Source organism: Scyliorhinus torazame, chromosome 7, assembly GCF_047496885.1.
Source record: "Scyliorhinus torazame isolate Kashiwa2021f chromosome 7, sScyTor2.1, whole genome shotgun sequence".
Classification (NCBI taxonomy): Eukaryota; Metazoa; Chordata; class Chondrichthyes; order Carcharhiniformes; family Scyliorhinidae; genus Scyliorhinus; species Scyliorhinus torazame.
Window position 1 is genome coordinate 7,696,833 of NC_092713.1, and position 20,455 is coordinate 7,717,287.

The 20,455-nt window shown below is 48.7% G+C and overlaps 1 protein-coding gene across 1 annotated transcript in view; it reads right to left on the bottom strand.

Moving 5' to 3' along the window:
• The window catches only part of tnni3k (TNNI3 interacting kinase), a 210,991-nt gene extending 196,151 nt beyond the window's left edge, over positions 1-14,840 (bottom strand). Inside the window, 3 exon segments of the mRNA XM_072510295.1 lie at positions 4,511-4,596; positions 8,342-8,450; positions 14,634-14,840. Coding sequence (XP_072366396.1) covers positions 4,511-4,596; positions 8,342-8,450; positions 14,634-14,673 — 235 coding nt within the window. The 5' untranslated portion in view covers positions 14,674-14,840.
• Between the last annotated feature and the right edge of the window lie 5,615 nt (positions 14,841-20,455).

Sequence of the window (20,455 nt, forward strand, 5' to 3'; positions counted from 1 at the left end):
GCTCAGCAATCTCCTCCCTAGCTTCCCAGAGAATCCTAGGATAAATCCCATCCGGCCCAGGGGAATCATCTATTTTCACACTTTCCAGAATTGCTAACACCTCCTCCTTATGAACCTCAAGCCCTTCTAGTCTAGTAGCCTGAATCTCAGTATTCTCTTCGACAACATTGTCTTTTTCCTGTGTGAATACTGACGAAAAATATTCATTTAGCACCTCTCCTACCTCCTCGGACTCCAAGCACAACTTCCCACTACTGTCCTTGACTGGCCCTACTCTTACCCTAGTCATTCGTTTATTCCTGACATATCTATAGAAAGCTTTAGGGTTATCCTTGATCCTACCTGCCAAAGATTTCTCATGTCCCCTTCTGGCCCTTCTTAGCTCTCTCCTTAGGTCCTTCCTAGCTAACTTGTAACTCTCGAGCGCCCGAACTGAACCTTCATGTCTCATCTTTACATAAGCCTCCTTCTTCCTCTTGACAAGTGTTTCGACTGCTTTAGTAAACCACGGTTCCCTTGCTCGACCACTTCCTCCCTGCCTGACAGGTACATACTTATCAAGGACACGCAGTAGCTGTTCCTTGAACAAGTTCCACATTTCCATTGTGCCCATCCCCTGCAGTTTTCCTCTCCATCCGATGCATCCTAAGTCTTGCCTCATCGCATCATAATTGCCTTTCCCCCAGATATAACTCTTGCCCTGCCTTTCCCTATCCCTTTCCATCACTAAAGTAAACGTAATCGAATTATGGTCACTATCACCAAAGTGCTCACCTAACTCCAAATCTAACACCTGTCCTGGTTCATTACCCAGTACCAAATCCAATATGGCCTCGCCTCTCGTTGGCCTATCTACATACTGTGTCAGGAAACCGGCACACATTGGACAAAAACAGACCCATCTAAAGTACTCGAACTATAGCGTTTGCAGTCAATATTTGGAAAGTTAAAGTCCCCCATAACAATTAACCTGTTGCTTTCGCTCCTATCCAGAATTATCTTTGCAATCCTTTCCTCTACATCTCTGGAACTTTTCGGAGGTCTACAGAAAACCCCTAACAGGGTGACCTATCCTTTCCTGTTTCTAACCTCAGCCCATACTACCTCAGGAGACGAGTCCTCATCAAACGTCCTTTCTGCCACCGTAATACTGTCCTTGACTAACAATGCCACCCCTCCCCCTCTTTTACCAGCTTCCCTGAGCTTACTGAAATATCTTAACCCCGGCACCTGCAACAACCATTCCTGTCCCTGCTCTATCCATGTCTCCGAAATGGCCACAACATCGAAGCCCCAGACTTAGAACAGTGCCTGCCTGTGACTGATCCAATACTGAGAACCGCCTACAGGCCGACTGCTCGTTATACCTCCCTTCAAGGGGAGGAGCCATGGGCGGAGCCCATACAGGCCCCAACATGTTCCCCTATGGACAATGCCATACAATGGCCCATAGGAGAAGCCCACAAGGGCAACAGCATAGCACAGATACAAATACAAGGGCAACAGCACAGATACAAATACAACGGTGGATTATTGGTATAATACATTCACCACACTTAGCACCGTTGTATCAACTCTCCAGGATTGGAGATTGAATGTCCCCTTCACTGGGAGGGTCTAGTTTTAAGGTGCAATCCTGAGAAACAACTTGCCTTTATAAACCTTATAAATCACTGGCTGGGCCATACTTTAGGATGGATGTCTGGGCCTTGAAGAGCAGGCAGAAGAGATTTATTAAAGTGAAAAAATAGAGAAAGGAAAGACTTGTGTTTTGTACGTCACCTTTCACAACCTCAGAACATTCAAAAGCATCAATGAAATGCTTATGAAGTGGATTTACTGTGGGAGTGTAGGAAATGTGGCAGCCAATTTGCACATCGGCACGATATACAGCAATGTGATAATGATCAGATATGATGTGGAGATGCCGGCGTTGGACTGGGGTGGGCACAGTACGAAGTCTTACAACACCAGGATAAAGTCCAACAGGTTTGTTTCAAACACTAGCTTTCAGAGCACTGCTCCTTCCTCAGACTCACCTGACGAAGGAGCATTGCCCCGAAAGCTAGTGATTCCAAATAAACCTGTTGGACTTTAACCTGGTGTTGTAAGACTCCTTACAATGATCAGATAATCAGTTTGCTTTGTGATGTTGGTCAAGGGATCAATACTGACCCCGGGGCACTGGCGAGATCGCCCCTGCTATTCTCTGAAACGGGTTCTTTCACATCACCCGAGAGAGCAGATGGGGTCTGATTTAGCATTTGATCTGGAAGCAGGGATGTGGGATTTCAGTTAATGTGGAGAGACTGGAGAAGCTGGGATTGTTCTCCTTGGAGCAGAGAAGGTTCAGAGGAGATTGAATCGAGGGGTTCAAAATCAGCAAGAGTTTTGATGGAGTAAATGAGGAGACAGTGTTTCAGTGACAGGAGGGAGGGTCACCAGAGGGACACAGATTGAAGAGAATCGGGAAAAGAAGCAGAGGGGGAGATGAGGAGGATGTTTTTTACACAGCGAGTTGTTGTGAGGCAGAGGGGGAGATGAGGAGGATGTTTTTTACACAGCGAGTTGTTGTGAGGCAGAGGGGGAGATGAGGAGGATGTTTTTTACACAGCGAGTTGTTGTGAGGCAGAGGGGGAGATGAGAATGTTTTTTACACAGCGAGTTGTTGTGAGGCAGAGGGGGAGATGAGGAGGATGTTTTTTACACAGCGAGTTGTTGTGAGGCAGAGGGGGAGATGAGGAGGATGCTTTTTATCCAGCGAGTTGTTGAGAGGCAGAGGGGGAGATGAGGAGAATGTTTTTTACACAGCGAGTTGTTGTGAGGCAGAGGGGGAGATGAGGAGGATGTTTTTTACACAGCGAGTTGTTGTGAGGCAGAGGGGGAGATGAGGAGGATGTTTTTTACACAGCGAGTTGTTGTGAGGCAGAGGGGGAGATGAGGAGGATGTTTTTTACACAGCGAGTTGTTGTGAGGCAGAGGGGGAGATGAGGCGGATGTTTTTTACACAGCGAGTTGTTTTGAGGCAGAGGGGGAGATGAGGAGGATGTTTTTTACACAGCGAGTTGTTGTGAGGCAGAGGGGGAGATGAGGAGGATGTTTTTTACACAGCGAGTTGTTGTGAAGCAGAGGGGGAGATGAGGAGGATGTTTTTTACACAGCGAGTTGTTGTGAGGCAGAGGGGGAGATGAGGAGGATGTTTTTTACACAGCGAGTTGTTGTGAGGCAGAGGGGGAGATGAGGAGGATGTTTTTTACACAGCGAGTTGTTGTGATCTGGAAGGTGCTGCCTGAAAGATTCAATAATAACTTTCCAAAGGAACTGGATAAATAATTGAAGGGGATGATTTGCAGGGCCGCAGGGTAAGAGCCGCGGGAGTGAGATTAGTTGAATAGCTCGTTCGAAGAGCCAGGACAGAGACGATGGGCTGAATGGTCTCCCTCTGTGCTGTAAGGTTATATGGGGCGGGATTGTCCAACCCTCCGCCGGGTTGGAGAATTGCCGGGGCGGCAGCGTGAATCCTGCCCCGACGCCGGCGGCCGAATTCTCCGGTGCCGGGGTTTTGGCGGGGGCGGGAATCGCGCCGTGCTGGTCGGCGGTCGCTCGCAGCGACCCCCCGGCGATTCTTCGCCCCGCGATGGGCCGAGCGGCCGCCCGTTTTCGGCCGGCGTGAATCAAACCAGGTCCGTACCGGTGGGACCTGGCTCCACGGGCGGCCTGCCGAGTACTCGGGGGGGGGGGCGCTGGGGGAATCTGGCCTCAGGGGGAGCCCCCACAGTGGCCTGGCCCGCGATCGGGGCCCACCGATCCGCGGGCGGGCATGTGCCGTGGAGGCACTCTTGCCCTCCGCGCCAACCTCCGCCATGGCCGGCGCGGAGAAGAACCCCCCCTGCGCATGCGATGCGATGACGCCAGCACACGCTGGCGATCCCGCGCATGCGCCAACTCGCGCCGGCCGTCGGAGGATTCCGCACATTCCGGGCGGCCCGCCCCGCCGGGTAGGGGAGAATCCCGTTTGATTCTTGTAAAATCTCACGAGGTGCTTTACAGCAGCATTATCAGACAAATGTTGGAGATTCTAAAACTAGCGGCATGGTCTGAGAGTTAGGGTTAAACCGTACAGGAGAGATGTTTGGAAAAACTTCAGTGGTAGAGGTTTGGAATTCTCCCCTACAAACAGCAGTCGAAGTTGGAGCAGTTGTTAATTTTAAATCTGAGATGGATTTTTGTAGATATTAAGAGATATGGGCCACGGGAGAGGGAGTTAGGTCACAGATCAGCCATGATTGCACTGAATGGTGGGATAGGCTCGAGGGGCCGAATGGCCTACTCCTGTTCCCACGATATTTAATCATATGAGGGAGATATTGGGACATGTGACCACGTGCTTGGTCGAAGTGGTTAGTTTTAAGGAGTGTCCAGAGGAGGAGGGAGGGACAGAGGGAGAGAGGATAAGAGGAGTGGGCTGACCAGGCGACCATTGGAAGAGCAGAATCTGGAGGTGACTCACCGTTACAAATGCAGCACAGATGAAGAAGAGAGAGCCCACTCTTCGTCCGGTAGTTCATGTTTACTTTACTGAAGGCTTCATCTGAACTGGAAAGAAAAATATTTTCCAGCATTCAACATCTAAAACAACAGCGCAGAAAATACAAATGGCTCTATTTGCAAGCAGAATCTTTCTTATAATAATAATCTTTATTAGTGTCAGAAGTAGGCTTACATTAACGATGCAGTGAAGTTACTGTGAAAATCCCCTCGTCGCCACATTCCGGCGCCTGTTCGGATACACTGAGGGAGAATTCAGAATGTCCAAATTACCCAACAAGCACGTCTTTCGGGACTTGTGGGAGGAAACCGGAGCCCCCGGAGGAAACCCACGCAGACACGGGGAGAACGTGCAGACTCCACTCAGTGACCCAAGCCGGGAATTGCACACAGGTTCTGGCACTGTGAAGCCACAGTGCTAACCATTGTGCCGCCCAGCCCTTTCAATTTCTCCCACTTTCCAAATGGGAACGTACAACATAGAACATAGAACAGTCCAGCACAGTACGGGCCCTTCAGCCCACGATGTTGTGCCGACCATTTATCCTAATCTAAGATCAACCTAACCTACACCCCTTCAATTTACTGCTGTCCATGTGCCTGTCTAAGAGTCGCTTAAATGTCCCGAATGACTCTGACTCCACCACCTCTGCTGGCAGTGCATTCCACACACCCACCACTCTCTGTGTAAAGAACCTCTGACATCTCCCCGATACCTTCCTCCAATCACCTTAAAATTATGTCCCCTCGTGACAGCCATTTCTACCCTGGGGAAAAGTCTCTGGCTATCCACTCTATCCATGCCTCTCATCATCTTGTACACCTCTATCATGTCCCCTCACTGCCGTCTTCACTCCAGTGAGAAAAGCCCTAGCTCACTCAACCTTTCTTCAGAAGACATTCTTCAGCGTTTGATAAGGTTCCCCACGGTAGGCTATTGCAGAAAATACGGAGGCTGGGGATTGAGGGTGATTTAGAGATGTGGATCAGAAATTGGCTAGCTGAATGAAGACAGAGGGTGGTGGTTGATGGGAAATGTTCAGAATGGAGTTCAGTTACAAGTGGAGTACCACAAGGATCTGTTCTGGGTCCGTTGCTGTTTGTCATTTTTATCAATGACCTAGAGGAAGGCGCAGAAGGGTGGGTGAGTAAATTTGCAGACGATACTAAAGTCGGTGGTGTTGTCGATAGTGTGGAAGGATGTAGCAGGTTACAGAGGGATATAGATAAGCTGCAGAGCTGGGCTGAGAGGTGGCAAATGGAGTTTAATGTAGAGAAGTGTGAGGTGATTCACTTTGGAAGGAATAACAGGAATGCGGAATATTTGGCTAATGGTAAAGTTCTTGGAAGTGTGGATGAGCAGAGGGATCTAGGTGTCCATGTACATAGATCCCTGAAAGTTGCCACCCAGGTTGATAGGGTTGTGAAGAAGGCCTATGGAGTGTTGGCCTTTATTGGTAGAGGGATTTGGAGTATTGCGTACAGTTCTGGTCACCGCATTATAGGAAGGACGTGGAGGCTTTGGAGCGGGTGCAGAGGAGATTTACCAGGATGTTGCCTGGTATGGAGGGAAAATCTTATGAGGAAAGGCTGATGGACTTGAGGTTGTTTTCGTTGGAGAGAAGAAGGTTAAGAGGAGACTTAATAGAGGCATACAAAATGATCAGGGGGTTAGATAGGGTGGACAGTGAGAGCCTTCTCCCGCGGATGGAAATGGCTGGCACGAGGGGACATAGCTTTAAACTGAGGAGTAATAGATATAGGACAGAGGTCAGAGGTAGGTTCTTTACGCAAAGAGTAGTGAGGCCGTGGAATACCCTACCTGCTACAGTAGTGAACTCACCAACATTGAGGGCATTTATAAGTTTATTGGATAAACATATGGATGATAATGGCATAGTGTAGGTTAGATGGCTTTTGTTTCGGTGCAACATCGTGGGCCGAAGGGCCTGTACTGCGCTGTATCGTTCTATGTTCTATGTTCTATGCCCTCCAGTCCAGGCAGCATCCTGGTAAATCTCCTCTGCACCCTCTCCAAAGCATCCACATCCTTCCTATAATGAGGCGACATGAGCTGGACACAATATTCCAAGTGTGGTCTAACCAGGGTTTTATAAAGCTGCAGGAAAACCTCGTGGCTCTTAAACTTAATCCCCCTGTTAATGAAAGCCAACACACCATACGCCTTCTTAACAACCCTATCAACCTGGGTGGCAACTTTGAGGGATCTATGTACGTGGACCCCAAGATCCCTCTGTTCCTGCACACTTCCAAGAATCCTGCCTTTAACCCTGTATTCAGCATTCAAATTCGACCTTCCAAAATGAATCACTTCATATTTATAAAGGTTGAACTCCATCTGCCACTTCTCAGCCCAGCTCTGCATCCTGTCAATGTCCTGTTGTAACCTGTAACAACCCTCAACGCTATCTACAATTCCCCCAACCTTCGTGTCATCGGAAAACTTACTAACCCACCCTTCCACTTCCTCATCCAAGTAATTTATAATCCTATCTCTCAGAATCCTTTCCAATATTTTGCTCACCACAGACGTAAGACTGATGGGTCTGTAATTCCCAGGGATTTCCCTATTCCCTTTCCTGAACAGGGGAACAACATTTGCCTCCCTCCAATCATCCGGTAGTACTCCAGTGGAGAGTGAGGACGCAAAGATCATCGCCAACGGGGCAGCAATCTCCGCCCTCGCTTCCCGTAGTAACCTTGGGCATATACCGTCAAGCCCAGGGGACTTATCTATCCTGATGCTTTTCAAAATTTCCAGCACATCCTCCTTCTTAACATCAATCTGTTTGAGTCTATTAACCTGGTTCATGCTGTTCTCATGAGCAACAAGGTCCTTCTCTCTAGTGAACACTGAAGCAAAATATTCATTTAGGGCCTCCCCTATCTCCTCAGACTCTAGGCACAAGTTCCCTCCACTATCCCTGATCAGCTTTACTCTCACTCTGATCATCCTCTTATTTCTTACATAAGTGTAGAACGTCTTGGGGTTTTCCCTAATCCTTCCCGCCAGGGCTTTTTCATGCCCCCTTCTAGCTCTCCTCAGTCCATTTTTGAGTTCCTTCCTGGCTACCTTGTAACCCTCTAGAGCCGTGCCAGATCCTTGCTTCCTCAACCTTACGTAAGCTTCCTTCGTCCTCTTGACTAGAAGCTCCACTTCTCTTGCCATCCAAGGCTCCTTCACCTTCCTATTCCTTCCTCGTCTCAGTGGGACAAAACTAGCCAGCACTCGCAGCAAGTGCTCCTTAAACAACCCCCACATTACTGTTGTGCATTTCCCCAAGAACAACTGTTCCCACTTTATGCTCCTCAGCTCCTGTCGAATAGCAGTATAATTTCCCCTCCCCCAATTAAATACCTTCCCATACTGTGTGTTCCTATCCCTCTCCATGACTATGGTAAAGGTCAAGGAGTTGTGGTCACTGTCACCGAAATACTCTCCCACCAAGACATCTGACATCTGGCCTGGTTCGTTACCAAGCACCAAGTCCAGTGGTCATTTTCCAGCATTCTGTTCAAGTGTCCAGATATTTGACCATGACAATCATCCAGGATCAACCTTCTCTCATCCTTAACCCAAATTCCCAGCCCCCTGACCATTATGCCAGGCTCAAACAGAGTGTGCACAACCTTGCTATTTCTTCCTGTGCTGGAGGGAACGTGGATTTGGAAGGTTAGTTCATGGTCAAATAGGGAACGGAAGTAACTGTGGGTGTTTGATTCTCACAAATTCCAAAATAATTCTCAACAATATCGCTCTTTTCCTCCTCACCTGAAGACTTGCTGGAGTTCGAGGAGTTCATTGTCTTTAATACGCAGATCATCCTCGAGTCTTTCTATCACCGCAGCATAAGATTCACTCACTTTCTTCTTCCACTCATCTGGGGGAAATAATACATTTTACTTAAAATACACTTTTGTCGCCAATTCTTTTGCTTCCTTCTCCTTCTGAAGGTGGTGGCTTCTGGCTGGGGTATAATATTTCCCTCTCATATCTTATACAGAAGGCCAGTCTACACCTGCCAACATGTATTCTGAAGCCATAGCATCTTGCCGCAGAGAAGGAGGTGACACAGCCCATAATGTCTGTGCTGGCTCTTTGTAATAGCTATCTAATTAGCCCCACTCCCCAAACTCTTCCATCATAGAACATACAGTGCAGAAGGAGGCCATTCGGCCCATTGAGTCAGCACCGACCCACTGAAGCCCTCACTTCCACCCTATCCCCGTAACCCAATAACCCATCCTAACCTTTTTGGTCACGAAGGGCAATTTATCATGGTCAATCCACCTAACCTGCACGTCTTTGGACTGTGGGAGGAAACCGGAGCACCCGGAGGAAACCCACGCAGACACGGGGAGAACGTGCAGACTCTGCACAGACACTGACCCAGCGGGGAATCGAACCTGGGACCCTGGTGCTGTGAAGCCACAGTGCTATTCACTTGTACTACCGTGCTGCGCAGCAAATTCTTCTTGTCTTATTTATCCTTGTTACAACTGTGCAGGATATTGGTGAGATCACATATAGAGTTCCGCCGACAGTTTTTGTCTCCTATTTAACTGGAACGGTGGCACTGTTGTTAACACTGCTGCTTCACAGCACAGGGTCCAGGGTTCATACATAGAAACATACATAGAAAATAGAAGCGGGAGGAGGCCATTTCGCCCTTCGAGCCTGCTCCGCCATTCATTATGATCGTGGCTGATCATCAAGTTCAATACCCTGATCCCGCCTTCTCCCCTCCCCTTGATCCCTTTAGACCCAAGAGCTGTATCTAATTCCTGCCTGAAATTGCACAATGTTTTGGCCTCAATTACTTTCTGTGGGAGCGAATTCCACAGATTCCCCGCTCTCTGGGTGAAGAAATCTCTCCTCACCTCATCCTAAAAGGTTTCCCCCTTATCCTCAAACTATGACCCCTAGTTCTGGACTCCCCCACCATCGGGAACATTCTTTCTGAATCTACCCTGTCTGATCCTGTTAGAATTTTATAAGTTTCCATGAGATCCCCTCTCACTCTTCTAAACTCCAATGAATATAATCCTAACTGACTATAATCCTCTCCTCATGTGACAGTCCCGCCATCCCTGGAATCAGTCTGGTAAACCTTCGCTGCACTCCCTCGAGAGCAAGAACATCCTTCCTCAGAGAAGGAGACCAAAACTGCACACACTACTCCAGGTGTGGCCTCACCAATACCCTGTACAATTGCAGTAAAACATCTCTATTCCTGTACTCTCGCTATGAAGGCCAACATACCATTTGCCTTCTTTACCGCCTGCTGTACCTACGCGCTTAATTTCAGCGACTGATGCACGAGGATACCAAGGTCTCTCGGAGTATCCGCCTCTCTCAATTTACATCCATTCAAATAATAATCGGCCTTCCTATTTTTGCTACTGAAGCGGAAAACCTCACATTTATCCACAGTAGACTACATCTGCCATAGAATCACAGAATCATAGAATTTACAGTGCAGACAAAGGCCATTCGGCCCATCGAGTCTGCAGTGGCCCTTGGAAAGTGCACCCCACTTATGCCCACTCCTCCACCCTATTCCCGTAATCCAGTAATCCCACCCAACCTTTTTGGTCACTAAGGGCAATGCATCATGGTCAATCCACCTAACTGCATATCTTTGGAGCACCTGGAGGAAACCCACGCAGACACGGGGAGAACGTGCAGACTCTGCACAGACAGTGACCCTCCCCCCCCCCCCCCGCTTCCCCGCGAGGACTCCGCAGGCCGCCCTCAGAGCCATGTCCCGCTGGGATGGGCCTTGTGTATTTCACGCCGGCGGGACCGGCCGAAAACAGGCTGCCGCTCGGCCCATCGGGGCCCAGAGAATCGCCGGGGGGGGGGGCGCTGCCAACGGCCCCCGCCCGGCGCGACGGGATCCCCGCCCCCGCCAATAAACTGGCGCCGTAGAATTCAGCAGCCGGCGCCGGAGCAGAGGGGCGGTATTCACGCCGCCCCCGGCGAGTCTCTGGGCCCCGATGGGCCGAGTGGCCACCCGTTTTCGGCTCTTTCTGCGCTGTAGGAATTCTACGTGCAGGATTCTCTGACCCCCCGCCGGGGGGCCCCCACGGTGGCCTGGCCCGCGATCGGGGCCCACCAATCTGCGAGCAGGCCTGTGCCATGGGGGTATTCCTTCCCTCCGCGCCGGCCTCTGTAAAGCTCCGCCATGGCCGGCGCGGAGAAGAAACCCCCTGTGCATGCGCAGGGATCATGCCAGAACATGCTGGCGCTCCTGTGCATGCGCAGGGATCATGCCAGAACATGCTGGCGCTCCTGCGCATGTACCAACTCGCGCCGACCGGCGGAAGCAATTCGGCGCCAACCACTCCAGTGCCAGCCTAGCCCTATGGAAGTGCGGAGGATTCCACAACTTCCGGGCGGCCCAACACCCGAGTGGTTCACGCCGCTCTTTGGTGCCGGTACAGCCCGCCCGCCCGCCGGTTGGGGGGGAATCTCGGCCTAAGATTCTATATACTCCCTGTTTTGTTATTCTCTTGTCGTAGCATAAGCTGCTTCCTTGATGTGCACTCTGACAAAGGAAGGTTCAGACTTGGAGATAGCTTCAACACATTTATTAAACTATTAATAATTCTCCTACTTGGATTCAACGCTTCTGTTAATCCTGCTATAGCGACTCAGACTGACTAACCAGTCTGCTACAATCCACGTGGTGGGTGTGATGTTCAATCAACCCCGTGTCTGTACTCACTGAGAGACTCCACTGGAAAGAGGAAGATCATGTGTGCTGTGTCCTTTTTATATGTGATGTCCTCCTGTGGCAGTGTCACCTCTGTGTGTATCGTGAATGCCCATTGGTCGTGTCCTATCTTACTGACCTATTGGTTGACTGTCTATGTGTCATGTCTCTGGTGCTCCCTCTAGTGTCTAGTTAGGTGTAGTGTATGTACATTAACCCTTTGTGCACTTACTGTGATGTAAATCACCACTCTCCCATTGGAGGGAGTATAAAGAAGATTCACTGGGTTGATTCCTGGGATGAAGGGGTCTTTTAATGAGGAAAGTTTGGAGAGGTTGGCCAATACTCTCTGGAATTTAGAAGAATGAGAGGCGATCTTATTGAAACATAAGGGGCGGGATTCTCCAGTCGGCGAGGCCAAAATCGCGTTTGGCGATTGGCCGGAGAATCCCCGTTGGCGGCGAAATCGGGGGCGGCACCGCTTTTGTGATGCTCCGCCCTCTTCCGAACATGCCGTTGGAATGGCCTCAGGGTGCCCCAATGCTCCGCCCCCGATGCACCACCCCTGATGCTCCGCCCCCATTCCTCCATCCCGATGCTCCACCCCGATGCTCCGCCCCGATGCTCCACCCCGATGCTCCGCCCCCGATGCCCCATCCCGATGCTCCGCCCCCGATGCCCCATCCCGATGCTCCGCCCCCGATGCCCCATCCCGATGCTCCGCCCCCGATGCTCCGCCCCCGATGCTCCACCCCCAATGCTCCGCCCCCGATGCTCCACCCCCGATGGGTCGGGTTACCGTGGATCCCTCCCCCCACCCCCCCCAGACCCATGCAATGCACGGCCCTGGCCCGATCACCACCGGCACAAAACTGCCAGCTTCTCACCGTGGCCCTGCCAGCCTGTCACCCTGACAGTGCCCCTGCCAACTGGCACTGCCAGCTCATTATCATTTAGCAGGCATGGTTTCCCCTTCCTTAAACCATGCTGACTCTGATTAATTATATTATGTATTTCTAAATGTCCTGTTATTGCATCCGTTATAATGGACATGTTCCTTTTGAATAGGTGTCTTCAGAAAGGTTCCAATACCCTACGAATCTGAAGCCCCACCTCCTGAGCCAAGCCTCAAGCCATTCGTTAACCCTGTCCGTGTTCCATTTCTTCTCCGGTTAACACGGGGCTCTGGGTGTCACCCTCTGAGGCCTTTCTTTATAACCTGCTTTTCAGCTCCTGAAAGTCTGACTGTCGGACATTACCTATCCTCGTTTACCACAACGTCTGACTCATTCCTTTCCCCCTGCAGAAGATCCTGCTCCCTCTCCATGATGTCCTTTATTCACCCTTGCACCCAGGGGGGCACAGGCCATGCAGGGCTCACAAAAAGGGTTGTGAATCTTTGGAATTCTCTACCCAAGAGACTTGTGGAGGGTGAGACACTGAAATACATTCAAGGCAAAGATGGCCGGAGTTTTGAACAATACGGGGAGCAGGAAAGTGAAGTTGAGGCCATGATCGGATTGAATAGAACATAGAAAAATACAGCACAGAACAGGCCCTCCGGCCCACGATGTTGTGCCGAACTTTTGCCCTACATTAAGAACAAATTAATCTACACCCCATCATTCTACCGTAATCCATGTACCTATCCAATAGCTGCTTGAAGGTCCCTAATGTTTCTGACTCAACTACTTCCACAGGCAGTGCATTCCATGCCCCCATTACTCTCTGGGTAAAGAACCTACCTCTGATATCCCCCCTCTTTCTTCCACCATTCACCTTAAATTTATGTCCCCTTATAATGGTTTGTTCCACCCGGGGAAAAAGTCTCTGACTGTCGACTCTATCTATTCCCCTGATCATCTTATAAACCTCTATCAAGTCGCCCCTCATCCTTCTCCGTTCTAATGAGAAAAGGCCTAGCACCCTCAACCTTTCCTCGTAAGATCTACTCTCCATTCCAGGCAACATCCTGGTAAATCTCCTATGCACCTTTTCCAAAGCTTCCACATCCTTCCTAAAATGAGGCGACCAGAACTGTACACAGTACTCCAAATGTGGCCTTACCAAAGTTTTGTACAGCTGCATCATCACCTCACGGCTCTTAAATTCAATCCCTCTGCTAATGAACGCTAGCACACCATCAGCCTTCTTCACAGCTCTATCCACTTGAGTGGCAACTTTCAAAGATCTATGAACATAGACCCCAAAGATCTCTCTGCTCCTCCACATTGCCAAGAACCCTACCGTTAACCCTGTATTCCGCATTCATATTTGTCCTTCCAAAATGGACAACCTCACACTTTTCAGGGTTAAACTCCATCTGCCACTTCTCAGCCCAGTTCTGCATCCTATCTATGTCTCTTTGCAGCCGACAACAGCCCTCCTCACTATCCACAACTCCACCCATCTTCGTATCGTCTGCAAATTTACTGACCCACCCTTCAACTCCCTCATCCAAGTCATTAATGAAAATCACAAACAGCAGAGGACCCAAAACTGATCCCTGCGGTACGCCACTCGTAACTGGGCTCCAGGCTGAATATTTGCCATCCACCACCACTCTCTGACTTCTATCGGTTAGCCAGTTCGTTATCCAACTGGCCAAATTTCCCACTATCCCATGCCTCCTTACTTTCTGCATAAGCCTACCATGGGGAACCTTATCAGTAGTGGAGCATAGAATCATAGAATCCCTACAGTGCAGAAGGAGGCCATTTGGCCCATCGAGTCTGCACCGACCCCCTGAAAGAGCATCCTACCCAGACCCACTCCCCCACCCAATCCCTGTAACTCCACCTAACCTTTGGACACTGAGGGCAACTAATCATGGTCAATCCACCTAACCTGCACATCTTTGGGACTATGGGAGGAAACCGGAGCACCTGGAGGAAACCCACGCAGACACGGGGAGAACGCGCAGACTCCACACAGTCACCCGAGGCCGGACTCGAACCAGGCTCCCTGGCGCTGAGAGGCAGCAGTGCTAACCACTGTGCCAGCTCAAGGGGCCGAATGGCCTACCCCTGCTGTTGTATGTGATGTTCTTGGGAAATGGTTCTTGGTTTAGCGCAGAATGGTCATCACACTTGGACGCAGAAAGCTCAGCAATTTAAACAAACGGCAGAAAAAAGGTACTGATTATCTGGGCGGGAAGTCTGAAAGGGTGGTTGTTGAACGGTAAATAATAATACACTACATTGGTTTTCAAACTCTCCAACGTGCTGGTCACAAAGCTTGAATCCTGCCTCACCCACAAGATGAGCAACGCCTGCCCAGGAGGAAATACTTACAGCTTGAATCGTCACATCAACATTCTTTTCAGTCTCGGGAAGTTTTCTTTACCTGTGCAGGTCTGGTTTGGCCGGGATTTGTAGTTTCCCATCCTGTTTCTTCTCCTGCTGCTTTTGAGAAAACAGAATCTCACTCCCACGCTCCCCGACAATAAAAGTGTTTTCCTCAGTGTGACACTGCAGATAAACCAGGCTAAAAATAAACCCAGGCTCGAACTGGAATGTTGGAATACAATCGCTGAGCAAAACAAAGCTCCCTGTGTCGTATAGGCCTAAAAATCAAAGCAGCAGCTGGGGCCTGTCAAGGTCCTAAAATTACCCAGCAACACTTCCATAGAATTACCCAGCATTTCCACTTCAGGGAGAGGTCACTCGGTCAAACTTTTTTAAAATTAGACTTTTGGGATGTGATTGTCATCAGCAAGGCCAGCATCTGTTGCCTATTTCTAGTTGCCGTTCAGAAGGTGGTGGTGAGCTGCCTTCTTGAACCGCTGCAGTCTATGTGGTGTAGGTACACCCACTGTGCTGTTCGGGTTTTGACCCAGCGACAGTAAAGGAACGGCGATATATTTCCCAGTTAGGATAGCGAGTGGTCGGAGGGGAGTTTGCTGCACTTTTGCTTCTCGGTTGTCGAGGTTCTTGGTTTTGAAGGTGCTATTCAAGAAGCCTTGTTGTATCAACACCTCTGCCTCTGTCTCCCACTCGTGGGGGCAGTGGAGGTGGTAGATGGGGTGCAGATAAGGCTGGCTGTGTTGTCATGGACGGTGTTGAGCTTCTTGTGTTGTTGTTGGATCTGTGTTGATATAACAGTGACAATAACAACTTAAATATTTTTTTATAGGTCAAAGGCGTCGTATCAGCATTTATTACCCATCCCTAATTGCCCTTGAGGGGGCAGTAAAGAGTCAACTACATTGCTGTGGGTCTGAAGTCACATGGAGGCCAGACCGGGTAAGGACGGCAGATTTCCTTCTTAGTGAACCAGATGGATTTTTACAACAGTGGTTTCATGGTTAATTCCAAATTTCACCATCTGCAGTGGGGGGATTCGAACCTGGCTCCCCAGAACATTACCCTGGGTCTCTGGTTTACTCGTCCAGTGACAATACCACAATGCCACCACCTCCCCTAATACATATCCAGCACCTTTAACATGATGAAACTTCCCAAGGTGCTTCACAGGAAACATTAGGTCAAAGTTCAGTCAAAGAGGTAGGTTTTAAAGAGTTTCTTAGAGGAGGAAAGCACTGAAAAGGAGTGGAGACTTGTTAGCAAGGAGTTCCAGATTTCCGATGCCAATGCCTCAGAAAGCACGGCTACCATTATGGAGTGATTAAAATCAGGGATACTCATGAGGCTGGTATTATCTCAGTGTAGCCACCTGGGTTGGCCACTTCCCGACTTAAAATGGAGAACCGCAAAGGCTGAAGGGAAATTCAGCCAACACAGGCAAAGACTAGCAAATACAGAAATCATGTATATTGAAACCTGTAAGAAACCAGACAGCACTGAAACCAGCAGCCATCTGCATTGTAATGAGCGATTCCAGGGCACAATTGCAACAGTTAAGGTGGATAAGGCCAAGCCAGACTCCTCGGCGCCAGCAGGAGCCAAGACAAAGGAAGGCCAACGGACATTTAGGGACCGCCCAACGATCAGGGACCAACTCCAGTATTGGAGAAATCGATCCAAGTGATCGGAACGCAGTCCAATCACTTGGAACAAGGTACGGGGTCCGCCCCGAAGGGCGGGAAGCCGCTGGGGACTATAATGTAAAGCCCCCAAGTTCAAATCGGTCTTCTTTGGCAGGGACACTCAGCAACTTGAACCAACCCTCGACAGTGACCTGTCTTGTTGCCGCCAACCAAGTAAGTCTCAAGTCAACGCTCGCTACGAGATAGGCGCTCCTAGCTACCAGTCCATACCAGCTTTTGAATCCTGCAGACTCAGGACCTGAACGAAAGGCCATTTGTTCCCCTGACCTGGTGGGCCAGTCCGAAGCTAAGTATAGGCTTTATAGTGATAGGAATAGTCTAGTAAGTAGAGTTTATGCATGAGTAGTGATTTACTGTGTATAATAAATGTGTTTTTACTTGAATCTTACTAATTGGTGTGTTGAGTTATTGATCATTACTTGAATTTGAACCTCATGGCGGTATCATAAAGATACCTGGCGACTCTAGAGCAAAGGTTAAACAAACAGAGCAAATTACGAATTAAGAGCCAACCAAAAGTTAGCAACAATAGAATCTCATAGAATTTATAGTGCAGAAGGAGGCCATTCGGCCCATCGAGTCTGCACCGGCTCTTAGAAAGAGCACCCCACTTAAGCCCACACCTCTCCCCAGCTCTTTCCCCACAGGCCTGCAGCAACCTTCCCTTTTCAAGTATTGACGCAATTCTCTTTTGAAAGTTGCAATTGAATCTATTTCCACGACTCTTTAGACTGTGCGTTCCAGGTCATAACGACTTACTATTGTTATCTTAAATCTGTTTCCTGATCACTACGCCTCATGCCAGTGGGAATGGTTTCCATTCACTCTATGATTGTGAACACCTCAAACAAATCTCTTCAAGGACAACAGTCCCAGCTTCTCCACTCTTGTCAGGGTTCAAAACGGGAGCAGCAGGTGGATTTGTCCTTGAAGCGTTCCCCCCAAGAAGCCTGGGAACATGAAATCATGGGGGCCATCCCGGTATGTGGGAGGGACAGAATCTAGGAGGAGCTGCTCCTCAAATAAGACTCTGTCTTTCCCAGGCTGACTGCTACAATCTTTGGTCCCTCCCTCCCACTTGTTGTTCCTCCAGAATCTCTGATTGGAGCAGCAAGGGCCGGAGGGAGGGAACCTATGATTGGAGGAGCTGCAGCAGTAATTCTGACTGGTACCACTGCTGCCATCACTGATCACTTTGAGAGGAGGCAAACTTTAATCGGGTAAGTGACCTTTGGGTGTAGCTTGGTCTGTTTTCCCCACTACCTGTAAAGCTCACCTCCACATGCATTCTGTTCTGTTGTTGGCTTTTGTTAAGGAACAACAGAATCGCTGAATAACTTATTTACCCCAAGTCTAGTTTTTTTTTAAATGTGTGTGGGTAAATGAGAGCATTCGGTCTATTTTGCCATTTCACCTCCTATTCCATCCTCCCCATTCTCCTGAGCAAGGCTTGGATTTTTTAAATATATTTCGCAAGGTGGGGTCGAAAGAAGCCTGGGGTGTTCAACACAAGAATTTGATCAACCAGGTATTGTGAACTCATTTACTAATCACATATGCCAAATTAGAAGTCCAGGTTTACATTCTTAACTACTGTTAGTTGCTGGTAAACACTTACAGACAACATCAGGACCTCTGGTCTGAGCTGATTTCGGCTGGTTTGATGGGCTTTGAATGTAAATCCACATACAATGAGGATCAGAATCAAAAGTGTTTTTCCCTGCTCTGCCATTAACCGTCTGCGCCTATTTACCAAATATATTCAAGCGCTTTATGAAATTAGCAGCTTCCAATCGAACAAGTAAAATGAAACCAGTGTCTAATTAACTGAATTTCATCAAAATTGAATGTGTTCAATCTACTTTGATGATTGCGGCAGATCCTGTTTTTATCCCCAAAGTGTTTAATCGATTACAGAATACTAGAAAGTGTCATTATTTTATGGTGAGCTACTATGACCATCAGGGGACTTGGTATAAACTCTGTCAAATCATTTTCAAAACTGTTTTCCTAAGAGACGAGGAACTGCTGCCTCACAGTGCCAGAGGCCCAGCCTGGTGTGACTGTGCGGAGTCGGCACGTTCTCCCCATGTCTGCGTGGGTTTCCTCCGGGTGCTCCAGTTCCCCCTCTCAGTCCAGGTCAGGTGGATTAGCCATGTTAAATTGCCTTAGTGTCCAAGGATTATGCAGGTTAGGTGGCGGTTATAGGACGGGGGAGCGGGCCTGGGAGGGTGCTCTGTCGGAGGGTCGGTGCAGACTCAGTGGACCGAATGACCTCCTTCTGCACTGTAGTTCTATGGTCCTTTAGACAGGTAGTCAACAAAAAATAAACTTATTTTATAGACAGGGGAAATGGCATGTCAATCAGTCAGTTGTGAAGTAACTGTGCATGGGGCAAATCCTTCCTACAATGTTTATTTTTAGAAAATAGAACTTATAAACTTCCCATGGAACCGTCCCAGGCAAGAGCAGGACATGCAACACCTACACACTCACCTCTTCCTGCCCCACTATCCAGGGAACCAATCAGCCCACAGAAGGTGTTTAGGGCCATGGGTTGTGTTGCAATCCCAGTCAGTTATTTTTTAAAAAGCTTGTTGCTAGCTTATGCCTTTTGTTTTGTGTCAATATCATAGTCATAGAATCATAGAATTTACAGTGCAGAAGGAGGCCATTCGGCCCATCGAGTCTGCACCGGCTCTTGGAAAGAGCACCCTACACAAGGTCAACATCTCCACCCTATCCCCATAACCCAGTAACCCCACCCAACACTAAGGGCAATTTTGGACACTAAGGGCAATTTATCATGGCCAATCCACCTAACCTGCACATCTTTGGACTGTGGGAGGAAACCGGAGCACCCGGAGGAAACCCACGCAGACACGGGGAGGACGTGCAGACTCCGCACAGACAGTGACCCAAGCCGGAATCGAACCTGGGACCCTGGAGCTGTGAAGCAATTGTGCTATCCACAATGCTACCGTGCTGCCCTATATAAATACTGTTGTTTCTAGGAAGGTAACACTTTTGTGTGTTGTGGTTTTAGGTTTAATGAAGGCGCGATGATTATTGAGGATGTTATTGAATTAGGGCGGTGCAGTGGTTAGCGCTGCTGCTTCACGGCACCGAGGACCTGGGTTCAACCCCGGCCCCGGGTCACTGTCCATGTGGAGTTTGCACATTCTCCCCATGTCTGCATGGGTCTTGTAGTGATGTCTGTATGTGCATGTACATAAGGGGTTAAAGTGTAAGCAGTAGCACCACATGATCACTAGAGGGCCGGACCAACAGGGGTATAAAGGCAACAACATTGGGTCGCTCTCTCCCTTTCTTTTGGATGGACTGTGACAAGGGCAGTGTCATAATATACACCAGTATATCATGGTGCAGACACACACACTAATGGACACACAGCAAGACCAATCAAAACACACAACACCGCAGCCAATCACCAGTTAGAGCACACTCACTATAAAGACAGAGGGCATCAGTTTTCCCGCTCATTCGGGATGCAGCCTCTCAGAAGGACAGAGTTTACAGCACAGATCTTCACAATGTGCTGAGTGCATAGACTGGTTAGGACAGGCATAGGTCTTTAGTTTAATCGAACATCGTGTTAACCCACAGTGAAAGCATCTTCAACAGTTTCTAGCTTAATAAAATAGTGTTGCACTATTTTAAGTGTTGGTGGCCTGTGTGTGTTCCACGGCACCCAACACATCAGTCAGGAGTATCAGATTAGCTCAGATGGTTAGTGTAGTTACTGTAGTTAGATCTAGTCAACCTTATCACTAGTATCAATGTTAAAGTAAAGAACTCATGCAATTATTGTTAGTTACTCAATAAACCTTTTATTACCACTGGACGAGTTTGAGTCTTCTTCATCGAGATTCAGAAGACCTCATCAGTAACCAAGGTTTGAGTAACACGTATTACACTCCGTAGTATATCAAGACACACAGAGAAGTGTAATAAAAGATAATACAGGAGCGTATAAAAGGTCTCATCCCCACAACCCAAAAAGGTGTGCAGGATAGGTGGATTGGCCACACTAAATTGCCCTTTAATTGGGGGAAAAAAATTGGGTACTCTTAAATTTATTTTTTGTAAAAAAGAATGTTATTGAATTATTCTAATTCTGCTTATGTGAAAGTTGAAA